This window comes from Triturus cristatus, chromosome 10 (genome assembly GCF_964204655.1).
Source record: "Triturus cristatus chromosome 10, aTriCri1.1, whole genome shotgun sequence".
Classification (NCBI taxonomy): Eukaryota; Metazoa; Chordata; class Amphibia; order Caudata; family Salamandridae; genus Triturus; species Triturus cristatus.
Genome location: NC_140593.1, coordinates 953,785,385 through 953,805,323, shown reverse-complemented (window position 1 = coordinate 953,805,323; position 19,939 = coordinate 953,785,385). Strand labels below are relative to the sequence as shown.

At 49.8% G+C, this 19,939-nt stretch overlaps 1 protein-coding gene across 25 annotated transcripts in view; it reads right to left on the bottom strand.

Annotated features, from left to right (window-relative positions):
- Positions 1-19,939, bottom strand: part of OBSCN (obscurin, cytoskeletal calmodulin and titin-interacting RhoGEF) — a 1,809,553-nt gene that overhangs the window by 568,895 nt on the left and 1,220,719 nt on the right. For all 25 annotated transcript variants that reach the window (XM_085628811.1, XM_085628818.1, XM_085628815.1 and 22 more), the window contains one exon: positions 7,191-7,303. In XM_085628811.1, the coding sequence (XP_085484937.1) occupies positions 7,191-7,303 (113 nt within the window). The remainder of the gene's footprint in view (positions 1-7,190; positions 7,304-19,939) is intronic.

Genomic DNA, 19,939 nt, shown 5'->3' with positions numbered 1-19,939 from the left:
GCTGGCGCGGAAAAAGAAAGAACTGACGTCAGCGCGCGTGGGCACGTCGAAGTATCTCCGAAATGTCGGCGACTACGATGCAAGTGACGTACGCGGAGCCGCACGACGACGCCGACCGACGCGCAGGAGTACTGCTGATGAAAACTTTCCGAATCCAGTCTGACGCCTGGGGATAGTCTAAAGTAAGGAATCTATCACTAACGTGTCTCTTTCAGACACACATCATCCCTCCCCACCAAGAAACTCTGCCTTGCATGCTATATTCAAGAGAGATCTGAAATGACTACTACTCATTTACTACATCTCCCCCTGAGTTGGCTAAAGCCTGTTTTCTAGGCTGCTCTACATCTTTTATCAACTTTACACACTTATGGTAATGACTTCCCTTCCCTCTTAACACCTCTTCTGCATTAATTCCCAAGACACCAGTTGCTACATGATATGGGGTCCATCCTCCAGCATTTCTATGTTGAATGATATTGTATATATTGTTTTTTTTCTCCATTCTAAATACATCTATTTGTTTAGCACTTTTATATCATCATTGTACTGTATAGGCTACATAAAGTCTTGGCTTAATCATGCTGACTTGCTCACTGTATAAGCCTCTGATAGCCTTGAGTCCTGGTTCGCAGTGAACTTGAACAGGTAAATATTCCTCGGATAAAAGAACATAAAAGGCGACTAAAAATGCATTAAAAAAAAAAATTAAAACTAACAAATGCATATTAGAAATTGCGTACAGTAAAACTATAATCACTTGCACATGGGAAAGTAGTCTCCTGGGAGTGCTCAGGTTGCTCAGGTACTTCATTCTCATTTTCTGCCGCAGTTGTTCATTCATTTCCTCCACATGTGCTATCCAACCCTCCTTCACCCTCTTCTACTTCTTCCATCCAATGCAAACCCTTGCTACAGAGATCCATAGCAAATAAAGTTCTTTAATCAATTCTACATTTAGACAACTGACTAGCATGCCACGCTCTCCCATCACTCAATGATGCGGCATTCGTAAAATAAATTCTCCACCATCAACAGTGAAGAATATGTACTCTTACATTTTTTACCAGACTCCTTTTCTTAACACTGACAAAGTCCCTTTATGTTAGTTTCACTTTTTTAACCCTGTGAGACTTAGTGTACCTACTCTTGTGTGCAGCTTGGACACAATACATTTTCCTCCTAACTTTTTCAGGAGACCAATCCACAACCCTCGACTATGTCATCCAACCAAGAATATCACACATAAGATGTGTTCTAACTTTCATCAACACAAACGGGCTAGGATCCGTATTCTCACAAGGTGTGATCCTATAACCCCAATTCATGTGCATTACTTATTTTTCCCAATTCAGTTTATTTCCTCTTGCTAGTTCTACTGCACCTTTTATTACATGGATAAATCTTTCCACACTACCATTGTTTTTTAGATGGTAAACTGAAATCCTCCTATGATTTATTCCATTCAATGGGAGGTAACATTGGAAACATTTCAGCATAAATTGATATCCCTTATCACTCACCAAAGATTTTGGTAATCCTTCTCTCTAGAACACAGAGTCCAGAAATCTGACTACAGAATAAGCATCTGCTTTGTGAACCACTTCCACCTCCGGCCATTTAAAGAAATGATGACAATCCGGTACCTTTCTTCACCATTCTCTTCTTGAATTGGTCCACAACATTAATACAAACTATTTCCCTAAACATTTCAGGATGCTTGATCAAGGGGGCAAAGGTGGTCTAAAGTTGACCTGAGCTTTGTCCAAATCAATGTATTCTACACAATTCCGAACCTTCCTCTCTCCATCCAAATCGAAACCTGGCCACCAATGCACATCCTTGATCCGGCATTTATTTTTAACTATACCCAAGTGTTCCTTGTGTCAAATATCTAAAATCTTTCCCTCAAAGACTCGGGAGGGGGGAGAACTCACCCACCTCTCATCAACCAGCCATCTTCCTAGGCAATTCATCTCTTACTTCCCAAAATACATTCAGATTCAATTTGACATCCTTCTTTCAGGTAACTCAACACTCACAAATTCAATAACTCTTAATAGCACATTTTCTTTTTCAGCTCTTCTTCCCACTCTTCTTTGCTTATACTGTTACTGACACTTTAACACAGTTTTGCAACACAACAGCCATTCGATTCATCCAACGCATTCATCCATGGAAATCTCCTTAACAGGTAAAAGCATGAAACTTAAGAAATCCGACACTCCGTTTCTCACTCCTGGCATCTATTGCAAATCATACATGTAGTCTACAAACCTCATTTACATATGAGCTATACGTGGGGATGCCCAATACAAGCTTTTATTGGTGAGTACCTTCATAAGAGGCACGTGCCACACTGAGCCCAACGCCAAATGACAGAAGTGTTCAAGCCTCCCAAACACAACCTAATCTATCACTCTCAATGACGGAGTATTTTTCTCTGTTGGGGTTAACACATGAGACGCAAACACTATCACCATCCCCTCATCCAATCCATCAGTTTGTGCAAAAACAGCTCTCAAGCCCCTACCCTTCATTTCTGTTGCAACCACACTTCTGTATTTAGGGTCAAACCCTTTGTAGGAGGGGAGGACCATATATGTCATCTTTTATATCTTTAAAAAAAACGATTTGGCATTCTTATGACCAATCAAACGTATATCCTTGCTTTAACAATTACCTAATCGCCGTGAACACCGCCCCCATTCTCCAAGAATTGATACAATTCGGAGGGTTTTCCAGCATATCTATGAATTGGACCAATTCCAATCTCTTTCCGCTCACGGACAACAAAATCCCATTCCCTGTTGAGTACCCCCTCTAGTGGGCAGATGGCCTGGTGAAATAGTTGGAGATTTGGCTCAGTAGGGATGAACAGGAAATTTGGAACATGAACTTTGGGTGGGCCATTGCATGGTTGGAGGGAAAAGTGAATGCCTGGGCTAAATTGCCCCTATCCCTGGCTAGGAGGATAGCAATTGCCAAGATGGTGGTCTTACCCAAATTCCTGTACCTATTTGTAAATATCCCGGTTCCCCTCACATAGGCGTTCTTCAAAATGATTCGCACTTTATTAATATCCATGGTGTGGGCGGGGCGACAGGCGCGGATATCGTGGAAACTTCTGACAATGCTGTTGACTCAGGGAGGGATGGGCGCCCCTGACGTGCCGCTGTATGCCTACTGCGCTCAGGCCCAATTCCTGCATTATTGGGTGCAGCCCACCCCGTTCCAGCCACACACGGCGGTCGAGCTGGATATGGCGAGACCGGCCTCTCTGCAGGTGGCACTCTATCAACCCTATAAACGGCCATGAGACGGTATAGACACGGTCAAAACCCTGAGCTGGGCGTTGGACAGGCTGCGAGACAGAGCCCAGCTGCAAATACTCTATGCCCCTTCCATCCCTCTAGCACACAATCCCATGATACCCGCAATAGAGGCGGGAGCAAGAAGGTTGGTAGCCAAGACACTCGGACTACGTACATTCAAGAATCTCTACTCTGAGGACGACTTTAGACCCCCGCCAACAACACCGGAGCGAGAGGTCAGGAACTTCTCGGAACTCTTTCTCTATTACAAACTTCGGGCGACATGCAGGCAGATACACGCCACTTTCCCTATCCCCCCGCCTACTTTAACGGCACTCGAAATTATAATTCAGACAGCCTCCCCCCGCAGGCTTATTACGCGCCTTTTAGTAACATGTAGAACACTGCCCCCTTGATAAAGCCAAAGTCCCTCCAGAACTGGAACTCGGAGCTGCAAACTCAGATAACAGAGGACCAATGGGTTTTCTGCATGGCACTGTCCCCCAATTACAAATTAGGATTAATTCATTTTAAATACATACATCGCTTTTACAGAACCCCAGTTCTGTTCCATCGCATGGGAATCAGAGTAGACGATTGCTGCTGGAGATGCAGCGATACACCAGCTACCTTCATACACATGGCGTGGAGCTGCCCTCTCTGGCCACCTTCTGGACCGACAACTTCAGTACAATACATGACATCATAGGCACATCACCTGAGCCGCTTATCGGCTTACTGGGATACGTGAAAGACACGGAGGCAGCAACTCGCAAGCTGCATGCCATGTTGTTGCTGCTAGCTAAGCCCAGGGTAGCTATGTTCTGGGGGAAGAAGCGAGCGCCCACAGTTGCAGCCTGGGTGCACGACGTCACATTCAGACAAACACAACTGACAACCTTCTGGGAGTTGATGCCGTCTAATTCTAGACCGAAAGACATTTCGGCTCTGTTTCTTGACTGGGCTCGCTCGTTACAAGCTGTGAGTGAGTACTCTCTGGAGCAGACCAGACTCGCAGGTTCACAATAAAGGGATATGAGGTTAGCGACCAGCTACACAGGGAAAAGACTGGGGATATACAACTGTTTGGATGCTAGCTGAACACTGTAGGATAACCGGTCTGGTGCTCCCCCCTTTTACTGTAACATCCCAGCCCACCAGTTAGGCTGGAATCCGCTCAGAACCAACATCCTGCTATACCTCAGGTACTATGTTATACTCTGATTGTACTGTATGCCTGTGGGACTGTTACTTATATGTGTAACACTTGTGACATTAATTTGCTTCTCTGTCTGTGTTGTTGTAACTGTATGTTGTTTTGGAAATGCCAATAAACACAATTAAAAAAAAAAAAATACCTAATAAGATGCATCTTTTTGGAAAAATATTTTTTATAATCTTTGAGTACATTCTTGCAAGGGCCAAGAACGTCCGTGCATCTTCCTTTCTTTTCAGGGATGGTGTTTCATTGTTCGCTCCCTCAATCTTATTTTTTTTTTACAAATTCTGCAGAGCTTATTTCATATCTTAAATTTGTAACTCAGTTCCTAGCAATTTGGTACTTTGAGCATTCTACAGTCAAATTCTTCTTTTCAAGGATTTGAAAGATTCCCTTTAAATTTGAATCGTACTTAAGCATGGTTTTCAATCCCTTAAAAATGTTGTATATTAGTCTCCTAAACATAGCTGCTGCAGACACCAAACTAAAATGGACTCTTGAAAAGCAGCAACATCCAATTGGTATAATAAATGTAGTTGACTTTCTACTATCGGTATGCAAAAGCAACTGGAGGTAAGCAGCAATCAGATCAATAATTGGAAATCAGCACATTCCTTTGGTTTACAGCTAAAAGTTCACTAATGCTTGGCTGTGGAAACTTAACAGAAATATAATTATTGAGTTCTGTAAAGTCCAAACATAACCTTATATGGACAACCATTGGCCTTGCATGCTACCACAATCAGCACCACCCAATCAGAGGACTGTACTTGCTCTATGACCTCAGAATCTTTCAATTTCTTCAACTTATTCCCATAGAATGTTCCCTACTCTGTGGACACACGGCTGGCCATTTTTCTTTAAAATGATTTTGTGCACAAAGCTGTCAAGTTCACCAATTTTTCCCGAATAAACTGCAGGAAATATCTCTAGCAAATTCTTCCCAAATTGTTCCCACACATCAACCCCTTAAACAGGCTGAGCACTATTAGATTAGATCCCATCCTGGTCACCAAATTGCAGTGTTCTAAATAACAAGTAATCCAAGGATATGCCACAAATTCCTTTATTCATTAACCCAACCCAGCTCAGTACAAGCATATCTACTGCTGCTGCCACCTGTTGTCTCAACCGTTTGTTGTCTGCATTCCACAGTCACAAAATACACAGTCAATCCCATAGGTGTCCAGTCGATTTTTCTTGACTTTCCTATCGATGTCACTATTTCAAACATTTTCATCAATGGCTCCTGCAGCAATATACTGGAAATAGGCAGGGGCGCCTTGCATCACCACTTGGCTCACCGATCTCTGCAGGGCACTGGTGGCGGAACACGAGACCATCCAATCCACCGTGTCACACACGACCACCTCCGCAACCCCAATGGATTGGCATAAATATCTAGCCTATGTAGAAACAAACATAAAGGCGACGAACAACACCCAGCAGCAGGGCCTCAATAACGCAACTAGGAACAACCTGCACAGATATGGGCTACACAACACTCACATCAAACCTGCCTCATACCCCGACGCTAGACAAATAAACGCATTAGGATGCAAACAGAATCGCGCCTAACATCAGCAGACATTACTTTATAGAACAGCTTTTAATAAATGCTCATTGAAACAGTTACTGTATTATGCATGCAATTGAAGAACTCAGTACTGCCATCAAGGTTGTGATACTGGTACACTTGTCGACATAATGAAATATGTAAACCATACTGTGTCCATACACTTTTTGTAACTGTTTGGACAAAAATATGCATGCTAAATAATGCTATGGTTAATGTTCAAATTTATGAAAATCAATAAACAGCATTAAAAAAAACTATAAAGTTTCTTTAACATTTGTTTTTACATTGAATGTGTATGTGTGTGTGTGTGTGTGTGTGTGTGTGTGTACACACGCTTTTGCACAAAATACAGTGATATAAACCATATATTTTGCAGGCACCTGTGAAATATTTCACGGTAGCTTGTTAAATACTAATTTGATTATTATAATGACAGCCTCCAAACCAGCCAGCAGAGCTTTAACACTGTGAGATTCACTAGGATTATGCAGCAGGGAGGACCAAATTATGCAGAAAGGTCATCTTAATTATGCAACAAAAATGTAAATTATGAAGCACATTTGCAGCACGTTTTATTTTTATCAATTTGAGAAAGAAATAACATTTCTAGAGAAATCTAAACATTTCGCAATTTATTTTGGCATGTTATGTGGCAAATGAAGTACATCCATCATTATGTGGCAAATACTATGACCACAGAATCGTCTAAACGCTGTGACCCACATAATTTCCCATTGTTTTATTAACAATTGTTTCAAGAAAGGTAAAAAACAAAGTATACACATTCCAGTTTTAATTAGTTCTAATTAGTGCCCATTATTAGCTGCACTTTGAATGAAAAAGCTTTTTCGAACTAACTTCCCCAAAATAAACTTGTCATATAATAAATACATAACGGTTACCATGTAAAATATGGTCCTGTATTGCCATATCGGGGTTCTGGTGACATTTACAAATGACTTGGCCTTCGGTCTCATTAATATTTTATTCCATACATTTCAATGATAAATCACACTGTGCAATTTCAAACCTTCACATTCTTCTGCAAGGCACTGACCAAGGTTCATGGCTTACATACCTTGTACCAAGTAATGATAGGTAAGGGGTTGCCTTCAATAACTGCCTCAAACCTGGCAGGCTTCCCAAGCTGCACATGTACATCTTCTATGGTCAATTGCATGTATGGAGGACCTGCAGAAAAACAAAACTGGTCAGTAGGGGTCATTTCAAAGTATAGCGTACCTGGAAAATTCAACAAGTCGATCTCATCACACCAAATAGGGGTTGGATGCTGTGAGGTGGCAGGGCCACATCATAGTAGCGTGCTCTCTCAGATCACAATGGATGTGTGTGGTAGGTGCACACAGACTTGAAACAGCAGTACAGCACTTTTTCAGACTGCTTTTTCAACAGCTTAGAGGTCAGACAAAACAATCCAAAAGAACTCATAGAAGTTACCAAACACACACATATTTTCCCATAAAACACAGTTAAAGTTTTTTTTGTTATAATGCAAAACCAATAATATCACAGAAAGTAGGGTGCAGCAAGTTATGTTTCAAGTTCACACTGTAGTCTCACTTCATCCACCCAGAATCAAAGGTACTCCATCTTAATATTGACTTCAGAATATTGTTTTAATGCAATATTGTATGACAAGACTAAGCATATACACTTAGCCTTGTCGATATTTTGGCTCTCAATATTTTGTTAGTAAAATTAATATATGATATATAATTGCGCATATGTTTTCTTTACAGAACTCCTTATGTACCCTAGATGTGGAGTTAAGAATAGTAAATATATACTTTTCTGTATGTACTTATCTTATCCATATTTTGGTCTTGATATTTTGGCATTCATATTTTGGTGGAAAAGAATTCCGTAGTCGATATTTTGGTATGCAACTGCAACATCTTTATATAGCATAGGGTTATGTTCACTCATGTGATTTGAGCTGTTCTCACTGATGTCAGTGATTATGTCATTATTGATGTCATCTGAAAGGAGATTCTCATTCCATATTGTGAGACGTCCCATTACTTACCGGTAATCTTCATTACTCCTGGTCTCGTTGTCCTCGTCCCATTCATTCCAACAAGTGAGATAATCCTAGATCACCAACAGAAAGAAAAAAAACGAAGGAATGCTGGCCTTACCCCACCCGCTCCCCCTGGGAGTACATGAACATACTAATCCCAGCATTCCCTCTAAACTACCAAGCCCTAGATGAAGGCCGGTAAGTCCGGGAGGGATGAAATGAATGGGACGAGGACAACGGGACCAGGAGTAATGAAGATTACAGGTAAGTAATAGGACATTACCTCCAGGTCCCACCAGTCCTCATCCCGTTCACTCCAAGTGAGAATACCCAAGCAGCAACCGGCATTCATCAAACAACAAACCACCAGGACACAGGCCAAACAGCAATCCCAGTGATTTATTGGAACAGACAAAACAAGGCAAAATCAGGAGAACACAGCCTGTAGAACCCCCAAACCAAAATTAGCATCATCCCCCAGCACATTCTTAATGCAATAACGCCTCTCAAATGTATTAGAAGAAGCCCAGGTGGCTGCCCTACAGATCTCAGATAGGGACAACCTCAAACTTCAGCCAGGTACGCTGCCATTTCCCGGCCAGAATGCCCCTGCGCACCTGCAGGAGGAGGGGAACCCGAAAGGGAGTAGGCCAAGATGATGACCTGCTTCAGCCAGCAACCAATGGAAGAGGAAGAAGCCCACCCCTATGAGAGGAAACCCCGAAATACACAAACAGGTAGTCAGACTTCTGTATTGGTAGGGTGCGATCCAAATAGATCATCAAGGTCCAGCAAACATTCCGCAAAGCCCAAGGAAGGTCATCATCAGACTCCTGCTCCGAGCACAAAGCAGGCAGCACCAACTCCTGAGAACGATGGAACTGAGAAGAAACTTTGGGAACAAAGGAAGAATCCAACCGAAGGACCAGCCCATTGGCTGAAAAAGACAAAAAAGGCTCACGAGCCATCAAGACACCCAACTCACCAAGGTGCCTGGCCGAAGTAATGGCCACCAAAAAGACCACCTTCAAAGTAACAAACTTGATATCCACCTCTGACAAAGGCTCAAAAGGAGAAGCCACCAAAGCCTGCAACACCAAAGGATGGCCCAAAGAGGAAAAGAAGGCTGCACCACAGGACGGGACAAGGAAAAACTCTGCAGTAACTGAGAAACCAAGTCATCAACATCCAAAAAAAAGCCCGGATGGCCACTGTGAGAGGGAAGGGCGGAAAAAGAATCGAGGAGGTCTTATGCGTGGATCTATGATGGCGTATTTTATTAAAGACACAGATGAAACAGTTGAAGGCTAAACATAGGAAGGCTCTATGAAGGGTGAGGAGTGAAGGATGCCGAAGAATCGTCTGCTGACGGGTCTTCTCCTGGTGACTGGCGATGACGTTCCCCGGGTATCATAGAAGAGAAAAGACAACAGGCGGTAAGTATTTCCGTCTAGGGGTTTTGTACTGGCTACCGTCACCAAGGAGAAAAAAGGGGCGGATACACCCAGTGCTCGGGCTGAGGGGGTGAGGAAGTATAGGTCTGTGAGAAGGAAAAGAAGTAGTTTGGAAAAAACAGAGGTAGTTGCTACAACCTTGTCCCTTACTTCAGGCGACAAGTACATGCATTGCTTTATGGTTGGTTATCCCGGTTTCTATGCCTGTAAGGGTAGAGGGTATAGTGCTCTAGTCTCGAGGTAAATGCCTTTCGGTGCTCCCCTTGTCCCCCCTCCCCTCCCCTTACTCAATACATCACTGCAATGGCCATACCTCCCTCCCGCTTACGACCCTCTGCCCTGTACCACGTACCGCAGAAGCCGTAACTCTCCTGAGTTACGGCGGCATGCACGTATCCTCCGGGGGCGTCCACCACTCTTCTGACCAGGACTCCGATTCCGGTACAGCGTCGTCTTCCTCGACCAGGCTGGGATCGTCGCCGTCGTCCTCTCCAGGTCTCGGTTCCTCCGTCTTCGCACGCCGATCCTCCCAGTAGTCGGTCTCGTTCTTCGATTCTCCGTCTTCCTTCTTTCCGGCGTCTTCCGCAACCGCCCCCTGGACCGTCGAATCCGCCCTTCTATGGTCCCAGGTGTCATCCCATTGGTTTGCTCCAGTCAGGGGGCGTTCCTGTAGGGGAGAGGAGTTCGGGTGGGTTAACCCCTGCTGGACTGGCGCGCCCTTCTCGTTGGAAGACAGACGGTCTTGTGGGACTGTCACGGGCCCGAAGGGGGGCTCCTCCTCACAGCCACCCACTGAGCACATAAAGTGGAGACAGACAACCCCTACTCAGACCCCTCCCAGAGAAACTGTAGAACATCAGGCAGGGAGCAAACCGGGGGGACAATGCCAGAGCATTACACCAACGCTGGAAATTCCCCCAATGACGACGATAGGACCAGAGAGTAGAAGGCTTCCTCGACTGCTGAACAGCCAAAACTAATGCTCGGGGAGACTCCGAGTCTGCCACCCTGCCTCTCAACCTCCATACCAACAGCCGCAGGAGGGACAACAGCAGGGATTATCACAGGGGAGATGGAAAGAACTCGAACAACCAAGGACCCTGAACCGTCAACATCTGAAGAGTGGGAAACTAAGACCGGTGAGGCCAAAAGGGAATCACCACCACCTCCCCATCCTCCATTACCAGACGAGCCAGAAACTTGGGGATCAGAGCAAGGAGAGGAAAGGTATACAACAGGTGGGACGGCCAAGGGATGGTCAGAGGACCTCCCTCCAGGCCTCTTCCTGAGGGACTCAGGAGCAGAAGCGAGGAAGCTGAGCAGGGTGCCGGGCAGCAAAGAGGATGAGAAATGGAAGACCAAACTTCTCGCACACCAGTCGAAAGGCTACCAGAGTCAGAGACAATTCCTGGGAGACAGGGAAATAGCAACAGAGGGCATCCGCCACCCCATTGTCCCCCCCCTTGATATGAACTGCTGACAGAGACAAAAGGTGCCACTCCACCCAACAAAACAACGGAAACACCACTGCATGCAGGGATTTGGACCGTATACCCTCCTAGTGATTCATGTAGGCCACGGTCACCATGTTCTCCGAACAAACCACCACATTGTGATTCAAAACCGATGGCGGAACCCCATGACAGCCCGGGACACGGACGTCAACTCTCACCAATTTGAACACCCCCTCCCCTCCAGAAGGGACCAACAACCCTGAAGCCAATCCGACACCGACGTTGCCCCCACCCGAAAGCACTGGCATCCGTTGTTAGGACCACCAGAGGAGAGGGTTGCAGTAGCAGACCCCTCGCGAGATTGTCCGAAACCGTCCACCAGCGCAGGGCAGGTTGGACAGAAAGAGCCACCGGAACCAAGAGGGACATATTGTGAGATAAAGGATCCCAATGGGCCAACAGATGGAACCACAGAGGCCGCAGATGAAAACGTGCCCAAAGCGAGGTAAACACCGCTGCCACCATAAGACCCAGAAGCAGCAATCAGAGACGGACCGGGAAGGAACACCCCACCAGGAACTGACGAGTAAGGGAACACAAGGTCACTGCCCGAGAGACAGGCAGGAACACCCGGTTCAGATCGGTGCGGAATCGTGCCATGATGAATGTCAAGTTCTGTGAGGGCTCCAACTGACACTTGAGAAGGTTCATAAGAAAGCCATGAACCTGTAAGGCAGAATAATCCAACTCCTGATCCCACAACAGCCGATCCCGAGAAGGAGCATGGATCAGCCAATTGTCCAAGTACGGGTAGATCAGGACACCCTGAAGATGGAAAGAAGCCATCAACAACCTTGGTGAATATCCTCGGAGCCGACCTCAGGCCAAAAGGCAGGACCCGAAACCAAAAATGCCATCCCCGAAGGCAAAACCACAGGAACCTGCAAGAACTGGGGTGAACAGGGACGTGATAGTAGGCATCCTAAAGATCCAGGGTGCGCAAAAAATTACCCAGGCGAGAACCAAGGGAATCACTCACTGGAGAGTCTCCCTTTTGAAAGGCGTATGTAACACAAACCTGCTCAGGGCCTTCAATCTAGCACAAGACGGAACCCTCTGTCACATTGGGCACCAGAAAAATCAGGGAGTAAAACCCCCTCCCTCTCTCCAGAGGAGGAACCTCCTGAATTGCCCCCTTCTCCAACAGAGCATCGATCCCCAGAGAAAGTTCGGACCGCTTGTCCGGACAAGAGGGCCAAGGAGTCGCACAGACCCCAGCGTCTGGAGGAGGCTCTGAAAACTCAATGAGATAACCCAGTCTTACAATGTTCAGCACCCACACATCAGAACAGGACTGCACCCAAGCCCGGAGGAAGTACTGGAGCCGACCTCCAACCAAGAATCCAGGATCGGCTGCCAGATAGTCAGGAATGAGGTTTCGCAGGGGGTCACTTAGCTTTCCTGTCCCAACCCCTACCAGACAAAAACCTCCCATGACCTCGAGAAATCTGCCTCCTAGACGGGGGATGAAAGAAGGACTTCGGCTTAGGTTTAGGCTTAGAAGACACAGCAGGAGTGAAGGAATGCTACTTTTCCTTAAAACGTCTTTGAAGCCTGTCCTCCGACTCCTCATCAAACATCATGGTACCCTGAAAAGGCAAGAGTAGGGCAGAAGATGTCTGGGCAGAATCCGTCGTCCAGTCCTTCAAAACCAGATTGCAGAGAGCCGCCACACTTGCCCCTCCCAGAAAGGGCCAAAGCCCTCACCACGTCGAAGGATACATCAGTGTCACACGCCTGCTCAGCTCACCTGCCACCGTGCGGTGGGTCCTCCCGTCTCCTGACATCAAGACCATTCCGCTGGCGCTTCCCAGTGCGTGGTCATGGGTGGAGGGATGGTGGAGCAGCCAAAGAAACATTGGGGAGTGTTCCGACGTTCAGCGCGAGGAGCGCGAGGTCGGAAAAAACTAAAAGACTACGGGTCCCATGAGGCAAAGCGGAAGTTCCACAATTGCCTCACGGGAAGGAAATATGTGACCCAGAAGCAGAGGAGCTTAAAGAAGCCTCCGGTGCCGGGTTCAGAGCTTATTGAACAAGTTACTAACCTTCGGTAACGATGTATCTGTAAGAAACATTAGTTAGTTAGATTCCTCACCTTAGAATATCCCCAGGCGTCAGACTGGATCCGGAAGATTTTTCGTCAGCAATACCCCTTGCGCGTCGCTAGGCGTCGTCTGCGGCTCCGCGTCCGTCGTCGGCGTCGTGCGCCGGGATGACGTCGTCGGAGTACTTAGACGCCGCCCTCGCGCGCTGACGTCAGTTCTTGTACATAGCCTTCCGCGCCAGGAACGCAGAGCCATGCAAAGACCGACACTGGTGCCAAAAATAAAATCTAGGGGCCTGAAAGGACAACCTTAACCCTAGATGTCAGTTCGCAGAACGGGGAGGATGGGAGGGTCGGTGAGGAATCTAACTAACTAATGTTTCTTACAGATACATCGTTACCGAAGGTTAGTAACTTGTTCATCTGAAAGAAACACGTTAGTTAGATTCCTCACCTTAGAATAGATACCCAAGCAATACCATCCCCGGTGGTGGGTCTGCGAACCAAGATCACACCAGAAAGTCCTGGAGGACAGAACGGCCAAAGAAGCCATCCCTCCGGACTTGGCTGTCAAGGCAATAATGCCTGGCAAACGTGTGTAGCGAAGCCCACGTCGCCGCCTGACAGATGTCCTGCAAAGGGACTCCCCGTCCCAAGGCAGTAGTAGCCGCCGTGGCCCGAGTAGAATGGGCGCGCAGCCCAACAGGAGGGTCCTTTTTAGCCAAGGAATAGCAGATTTTTATACACAAAACGACCCACCGAGAGATGGTCCGTTTGTGCACAGCTTTCCCCTTCTTAGCGCCCACGTACCCAACAAAAAGCTGGTCGTCCACCCGGAACTGTTTTGTGCGGTCCAGATAAAAGGAGAGCGCACGTTTTGGGTCCAGACGGTGGAGCCTCTCTTCCTCTTTGGAAGGATGCGGAGGCGGAAAGAAGGTGGGCAAGGTGACAGACTGCCCAAGGTGAAATGGAGTCACCACTTTAGGAAGAAAGGAGGGACGAGGCCGAAGGACAACCTTGTCCGGATGAACAGATAGAAAAGGAGGCTTTGAAGATAAAGCCTGGAGCTCACTCACCCGTCTAGCCGAGGTGATGGCTACCAGAAAAGCAGTCTTTAGAGTTAGAAGACGAAGAGGGCAATTGTGAAGAGGCTCAAAGGGAGCGCACATCAGGAATGTCAAAACCAGATTCAAGTCCCACTGAGGCATTACAAAAGGGACAGGAGGGAACGTGTGTGTAATGCCTTTGAGAAAGCGTGTAACCACAGGGGACTTGAAAAGAGAAGGCTGATCAGGAAGCCGCAAGAAGGCGGAGATGGCAGCAAGATAACCTTTCAGGGTGCCCAGGGCAGAGCCCTGCCGGGCCAGAGAAAGAAGGAAGAGGAGAACCTCAGAAAGAGGGGCGGAAAGGGGATCCACAGCCTTTGCTGTGCACCATGCCACAAATTTGTTCCACCGGCAGGCGTATACCGACTTTGTGGAGGGACGCCTGGCTGCCAGAATGATATCACAGACTTCAGGAGGCAAGTCAAATGGCATCAACTGCCGCCGCTCAATCTCCACGCATGGAGGTGGAGGCTGGACAGGTTCGGGTGGAGGACCGTCCCCTGCTGCTGCGACAGAAGATCCTCCCGAAGGGGCAGACGTATCGGGGGATCGGTCAACAGACTGAGTAGCTCGGGATACCAGTATCTTCGTGCCCAATCCGGAGCCACCAAGATGACTTGGGCCCGGTCGCACCTGATCTTCTTCAGCACTCTGGGCAGAAGTGGTATAGGCGGAAAGGCGTACAACAGACCGCAACTCCACTCGTGACGAAAAGCGTCGCCGAGCGAGTGCCGCCTTGGAAATTCCAACGCGCAGAACTGCTGACATTGCGCGTTCTCTTCGGTGGCGAATAGATCTAACCAAGGCTCTCCCCACTGCTGAAAGAGGCCTTGCACCACTTCGGAGTTCAGACGCCATTCGTGATCCATCATGCACCGGCGGCTGAGTTCGTCTGCTCTGGCGTTCAGAGAGCCCGCCAGATGTTGAACCACCAGGGTGACGCCCTGGTGTTCCAGCCATGTCCAGAGGCGCAGAGCCTCCTGACAAAGGGTCCACGACCCCACCCCGCCCTGTTTGTTGCAGTACCACATGGCGGTGGTGTTGTCGGTGAACACCTGCACGACACTTCCCCTGACAGAGGGAAGGAAGGCTTTCAGTGCAAGCCGGATCGCTCTCAACTCCAACAGGTTGATGTGGAGACGAGACTCCGCCGGAGACCAGAGGCCTCTGATCTCCGCCTCTCCCATATGGCCACCCCATCCCAGGAGGGACGCATCCGTCACTACGACATGCTCCGGTTGGGGAAGGGAGAGGCTCTTGCGGTCCGTGAGCCACCACTGCAACTGCTGTGCAGTACCCTCCGAGATCAAGACATGGTCGGACAGGTTGCCGTGATGCTGGGCCCACTGAAACTTCAGGTCCCACTGCAGAGCCCGCATGCGCCGCCTGGCGTGATGCACTAGTAGGATGCAGGAGGCCATCAGCCCCAGAAGCCGCAACACTAGCCTGACCGAAACCCGGGATAGAGGCCGAAAGATGGGAATCAGGGCCTGTATATCCCGGACCCGCTGTTCCGGTGGATGGACCCGGAACTGCGCCGAATCGAGAACCGCTCCGATGAAGAGGAGCTTCTGAGAGGGACTCAAGTGTGACTTCGGCACGTTGATGGAAAACCCCAGCAAATGCAGGAGATCCGCCGTAGTCTGGAGGTGGGAGACGACTGCCTGGGGCGAGCCCGCCTTCAACAACCAGTCGTCGAGATAGGGGAAGACTGGGACCCCTGATCTGCGCAGATGAGCTGCGACCACCGCCATCACTTTCGTGAACACCCGAGGGGCACTGGTGAGGCCGAAGGGGAGCACGGTAAACTGAAAGTGCTCTTGGCCCACCGTGAACCGCAGGTAACGCCGGTGGGCCGGCAGGACGGGGATATGGAAATATGCGTCCTGCAAGTCCAACGCTACCATCCAGTCTCCAGGGTCCAGGGCAGCTAAAACCTGAGCCAACGTAAGCATCTTGAACCTTTCCTTTCGGAGGAAGGCATTGACGTTCCGGAGGTCCAAGATAGGGCGCAGGCCCCCCTTGCCCTTCTTGGGAACCAGAAAGTAGTGGGAATAACAACCACGACCTACTTCTGGACTCGGAACGCGCTCGACGGCCCCCTTGGCCAAGAGAGCCGAAACTTCCTCGCGGAGAAGATCCAAATGATCCCCCGAGGTACGGTGGTGCTGCGGTGGCATGGCTGGAGGGGTCGTCTTGAAGGGGAGGGAGTAGCCCCTTCGGACGATTTGCAGCACCCACCTGTCCGATGTTATGGACCGCCAGTGGAGCAGGTGATGGCGAACTCTGCCGCCCACTGGCGTGGTATGGGCCTGAAAGCTCGGACTAGGAAGGCTTTGAGGCGGATGCTGCCGGGGTGGATGTGGGCTGACCACGTCGGCCTCCATTTCCGCCACGGCGGAAGCCACGTCCGCGACCGCGCGCAGGTTGGTTCTGCGGCTGGTGGCTTTGCGGACGTGAGGAGGCGCCCCTTCCTTGGCCACGAAAGGGGCGAAAAGCGGAGGTGTGCGCACGCGGAGCCGAGAGGCCCAAGGACTTGGCCGTAGCCCGGGAGTCCTTAAAGCGGTTCAGCGCACTGTCCGCCTTCTCACCAAACAGGCGAGTGCCATCAAAGGGCATGTCCATGAGGGTGTTCTGGACATCCCCGGAAAATGACGTGGACCGCATCCAGGCGTGGCGGCGGAGCGCCACCGTGGTGGAAATCGCCCGACCTAGCGAGTCCGTGGTGTCAAGCCCACATCGTATGGCGTGCCGTGCTGCATCCCTCCCATCGGCCAAAGCCTGGGTAAGACGCGTCCGGACCTCCTCCGGACACAGGGGCAGCACGTCCTCCACCGTATCCCACAGGGAATGGGAATAACGGTCCAAGAGACAGGCGGTATTTAAGGACCGCAGGCCCAAACTAAGGGACGAGAACAGTTTCTTGCCAAACTGCTCGAGTCTCTTGGAATCCCGGTCCGGCGGAGCGGTCGGGAAGGAGGATTGGGAAGTAGAGGCCTGGATAACCAGACTCTCGGGGGTGGGGTGTTTGGACAGGAAACTGGGGTCGCCCGGAGCAGGGCGGTGGCGCCTGGCAACGTTCCTATCCACAGGAGGAACTGTGGAGGGCTTGGACCAGGTGCCCTGCAGAACGTCAGTGAGGGCCTCGTTGAACGGCAGCAGAGGCTCAGTGGAGCTTGCTGAGGTTTGAAGCACCTCAGTGAGGATGTTGGTCCTCACAGCCACGGCAGGCAACTCGAGCCCAAGGGCCTCAGCCGCCTTGCGCAGCACCACAGAAAATGCTGCACCCTCCTCCGAAGCCACGGTCGGAGGAGAAGTGAATCCAGCGTCTGGCGAGGTGTCCAGCCCGCTGGCCTCCCCCAGTTCATCTGCCCAGTCCTGAGAAAGCTGTGACTGAACAGCCAGAGGGTCCTCGAACCCCTCCCAGTCGCCCCCTTCTTCCGATTCCTGATAGACAGGAGGAATGATCGGAACCGGACTGTAGAGATGGTAGGTCTCAAGCGGCGTCGGATGCGGCGTCGGCGGACGCCGTGCCGGCGTCGGGTCCGGATGAGGGCTAAACTGGGGCGTCGGCGTCACAGGCGTCGGTGGCGCCGGTGACGGCGTCGGTGGTTCAGGCGTCGGCGCCGGTGGAGGAGTGACAAGGTCAACCGGCGTCGACTGGGGCCCAGGCAAGGGCCCCGCGGGGACCTGCGGCGTCGAGACCGGAGTCGTCGACGGCGCCGGGGCCGGAGCCGCCGGCACGCGAGGTCGCCCAGTCGAGTCCGCGGGGCCCGAAGGCGCGCCAGCGGGCGTCGACGGCGGGGCCAGGCTCCTCATGGCCGAGAGGAAGGCACTGATCTCCGCCGGCGCCGCGTCAGCCCCAGGGACCGGAAGGTATGGGGGCGGACGCGGCACCTGCGGCTCCGCCGGAGCCGCGGGGGTGGAACCACTTGGACCCTCGGCCGAGTCGCGCGACCGGCGAGGGGAGTCCGAAGAGCGATGTCGCCGCTTGGACTTCTTAGAGTGTTTGGACTTACCCGACGACTTGGAGCCCGACGATCGATGGTGGCGTCGGCTAGGGCTCCGCGAGCGATCCTTGGACCTCCTCCTGGACCGGGATCGCGCACGACGCGGAGCCGAGTTGCGAAGCTCGAGAAGCTTGCGGGACCGCTCCCGCCTAGCCTTCGAAGTCAGGGCCTGACAGTCATTGCACGACTCCGCGTCGTGGTCGAGGCCTAAGCAGTAGAGGCACCGGCGGTGGTGATCGGTCACCGACATCAGTCGATGACAATCTTCGCAAGCCTTGAACCCAGGCATCCTACCGGCACCAGATGTCGACAGACAAGGATCAAAAATGATCAAAAAGATTTAGTCAAAAAAGACTAAAAGGGGTAGCTCTCCCGGATCTGCGCTTACTGGCGCGGAAAAAAGAAGAACTGACGTCAGCGCGCGAGGGCGGCGTCTAAGTACTCCGACGACGTCATCCCGGCGCACGACGCCGACGACGGACGCGGAGCCGCAGACGACGCCTAGCGACGCGCAAGGGGTATTGCTGACGAAAAATCTTCCGGATCCAGTCTGACGCCTGGGGATATTCTAAGGTGAGGAATCTAACTAACGTGTTTCTTTCAGATATTCCTCGTCATTGCAGCGCATCGCGCTGCCTGCCCCTGTTTCTTCTCTGTTACCGGTAAGGGTGCACTTGCACCGCTTAACTCGAGACTCATGTAAAGGAAGTGGATTTCGCTTCACAGGCATTGTTTGGAATCCTTGCTCGAGACACTTTGATAACCTGATTGCCGGCTGTATGACGGACTGCTGTCAAATTCCCCCCATATGGCCCTTATCTAACTTGATTCATGCTGACCTACAAGCACCATTGGAGGCATTAGGTGTTTAGGAAATTTGTACAGCAAAGAACTGATGATAAGTGCACGGCCCTTATGGCATGACATACTATTACTTGGGCAGTAAACCAAAAGGAGTATTTTGGTGATTGTTGTTTATGTATTTCCCAACATGGGGTTCAAGAGGCAGCCTTCTGCTCTTCCCCTGTGAAGCGGGTACTGCCAGGCTTGATGGTGTGTACAGTACAAAAATGAATGTTATATTATATGTAATGCAAATGTAAGGGTTGTCTAACGCTCCTTGCGAAATCTGGTTGTTAAGGCTCCTTCTGTTTTAACCCCTTTCCCAGCGCAACCCCCTTCCTTGCGAATATAAGACAAGGCCTTTTATACAGTCTTCACCTGGAAACGAGGAAGTTATTTGCTTTACAGGTACGCAAGGTTCAGTAGGTAGCAAGAGAGATACCTGGTATAAATCTGTACTTACCTATATTGTTTTGCCGTACAGATCTCCCTCCCAGCAGTCCCCTTCCTTTCCTTCCCCCACTTGATCATCCCACTCGTCTGTGCTGGTATAGCATTTAGCGTTGGGACTGTCAAGAGGTGGACCTCTTTTTTGCATCGAACCGTTCCCGAGGAATCATAGAGCTGACAATCAGAGAGGAATTCCACCTGCCTATCAATATGTTCCAGAAGACCTGAACAGTCCGAAGTATCATCCATCGATCAATAAAGAGCCTTGATATCGGAAATAAGCAACTGATGAACATAAGTCCCATAAATGCCTGCCCTCAAAGCTAGATGGGAACCAGAATAAGCTTTCCGAAGGGAAGCATCCA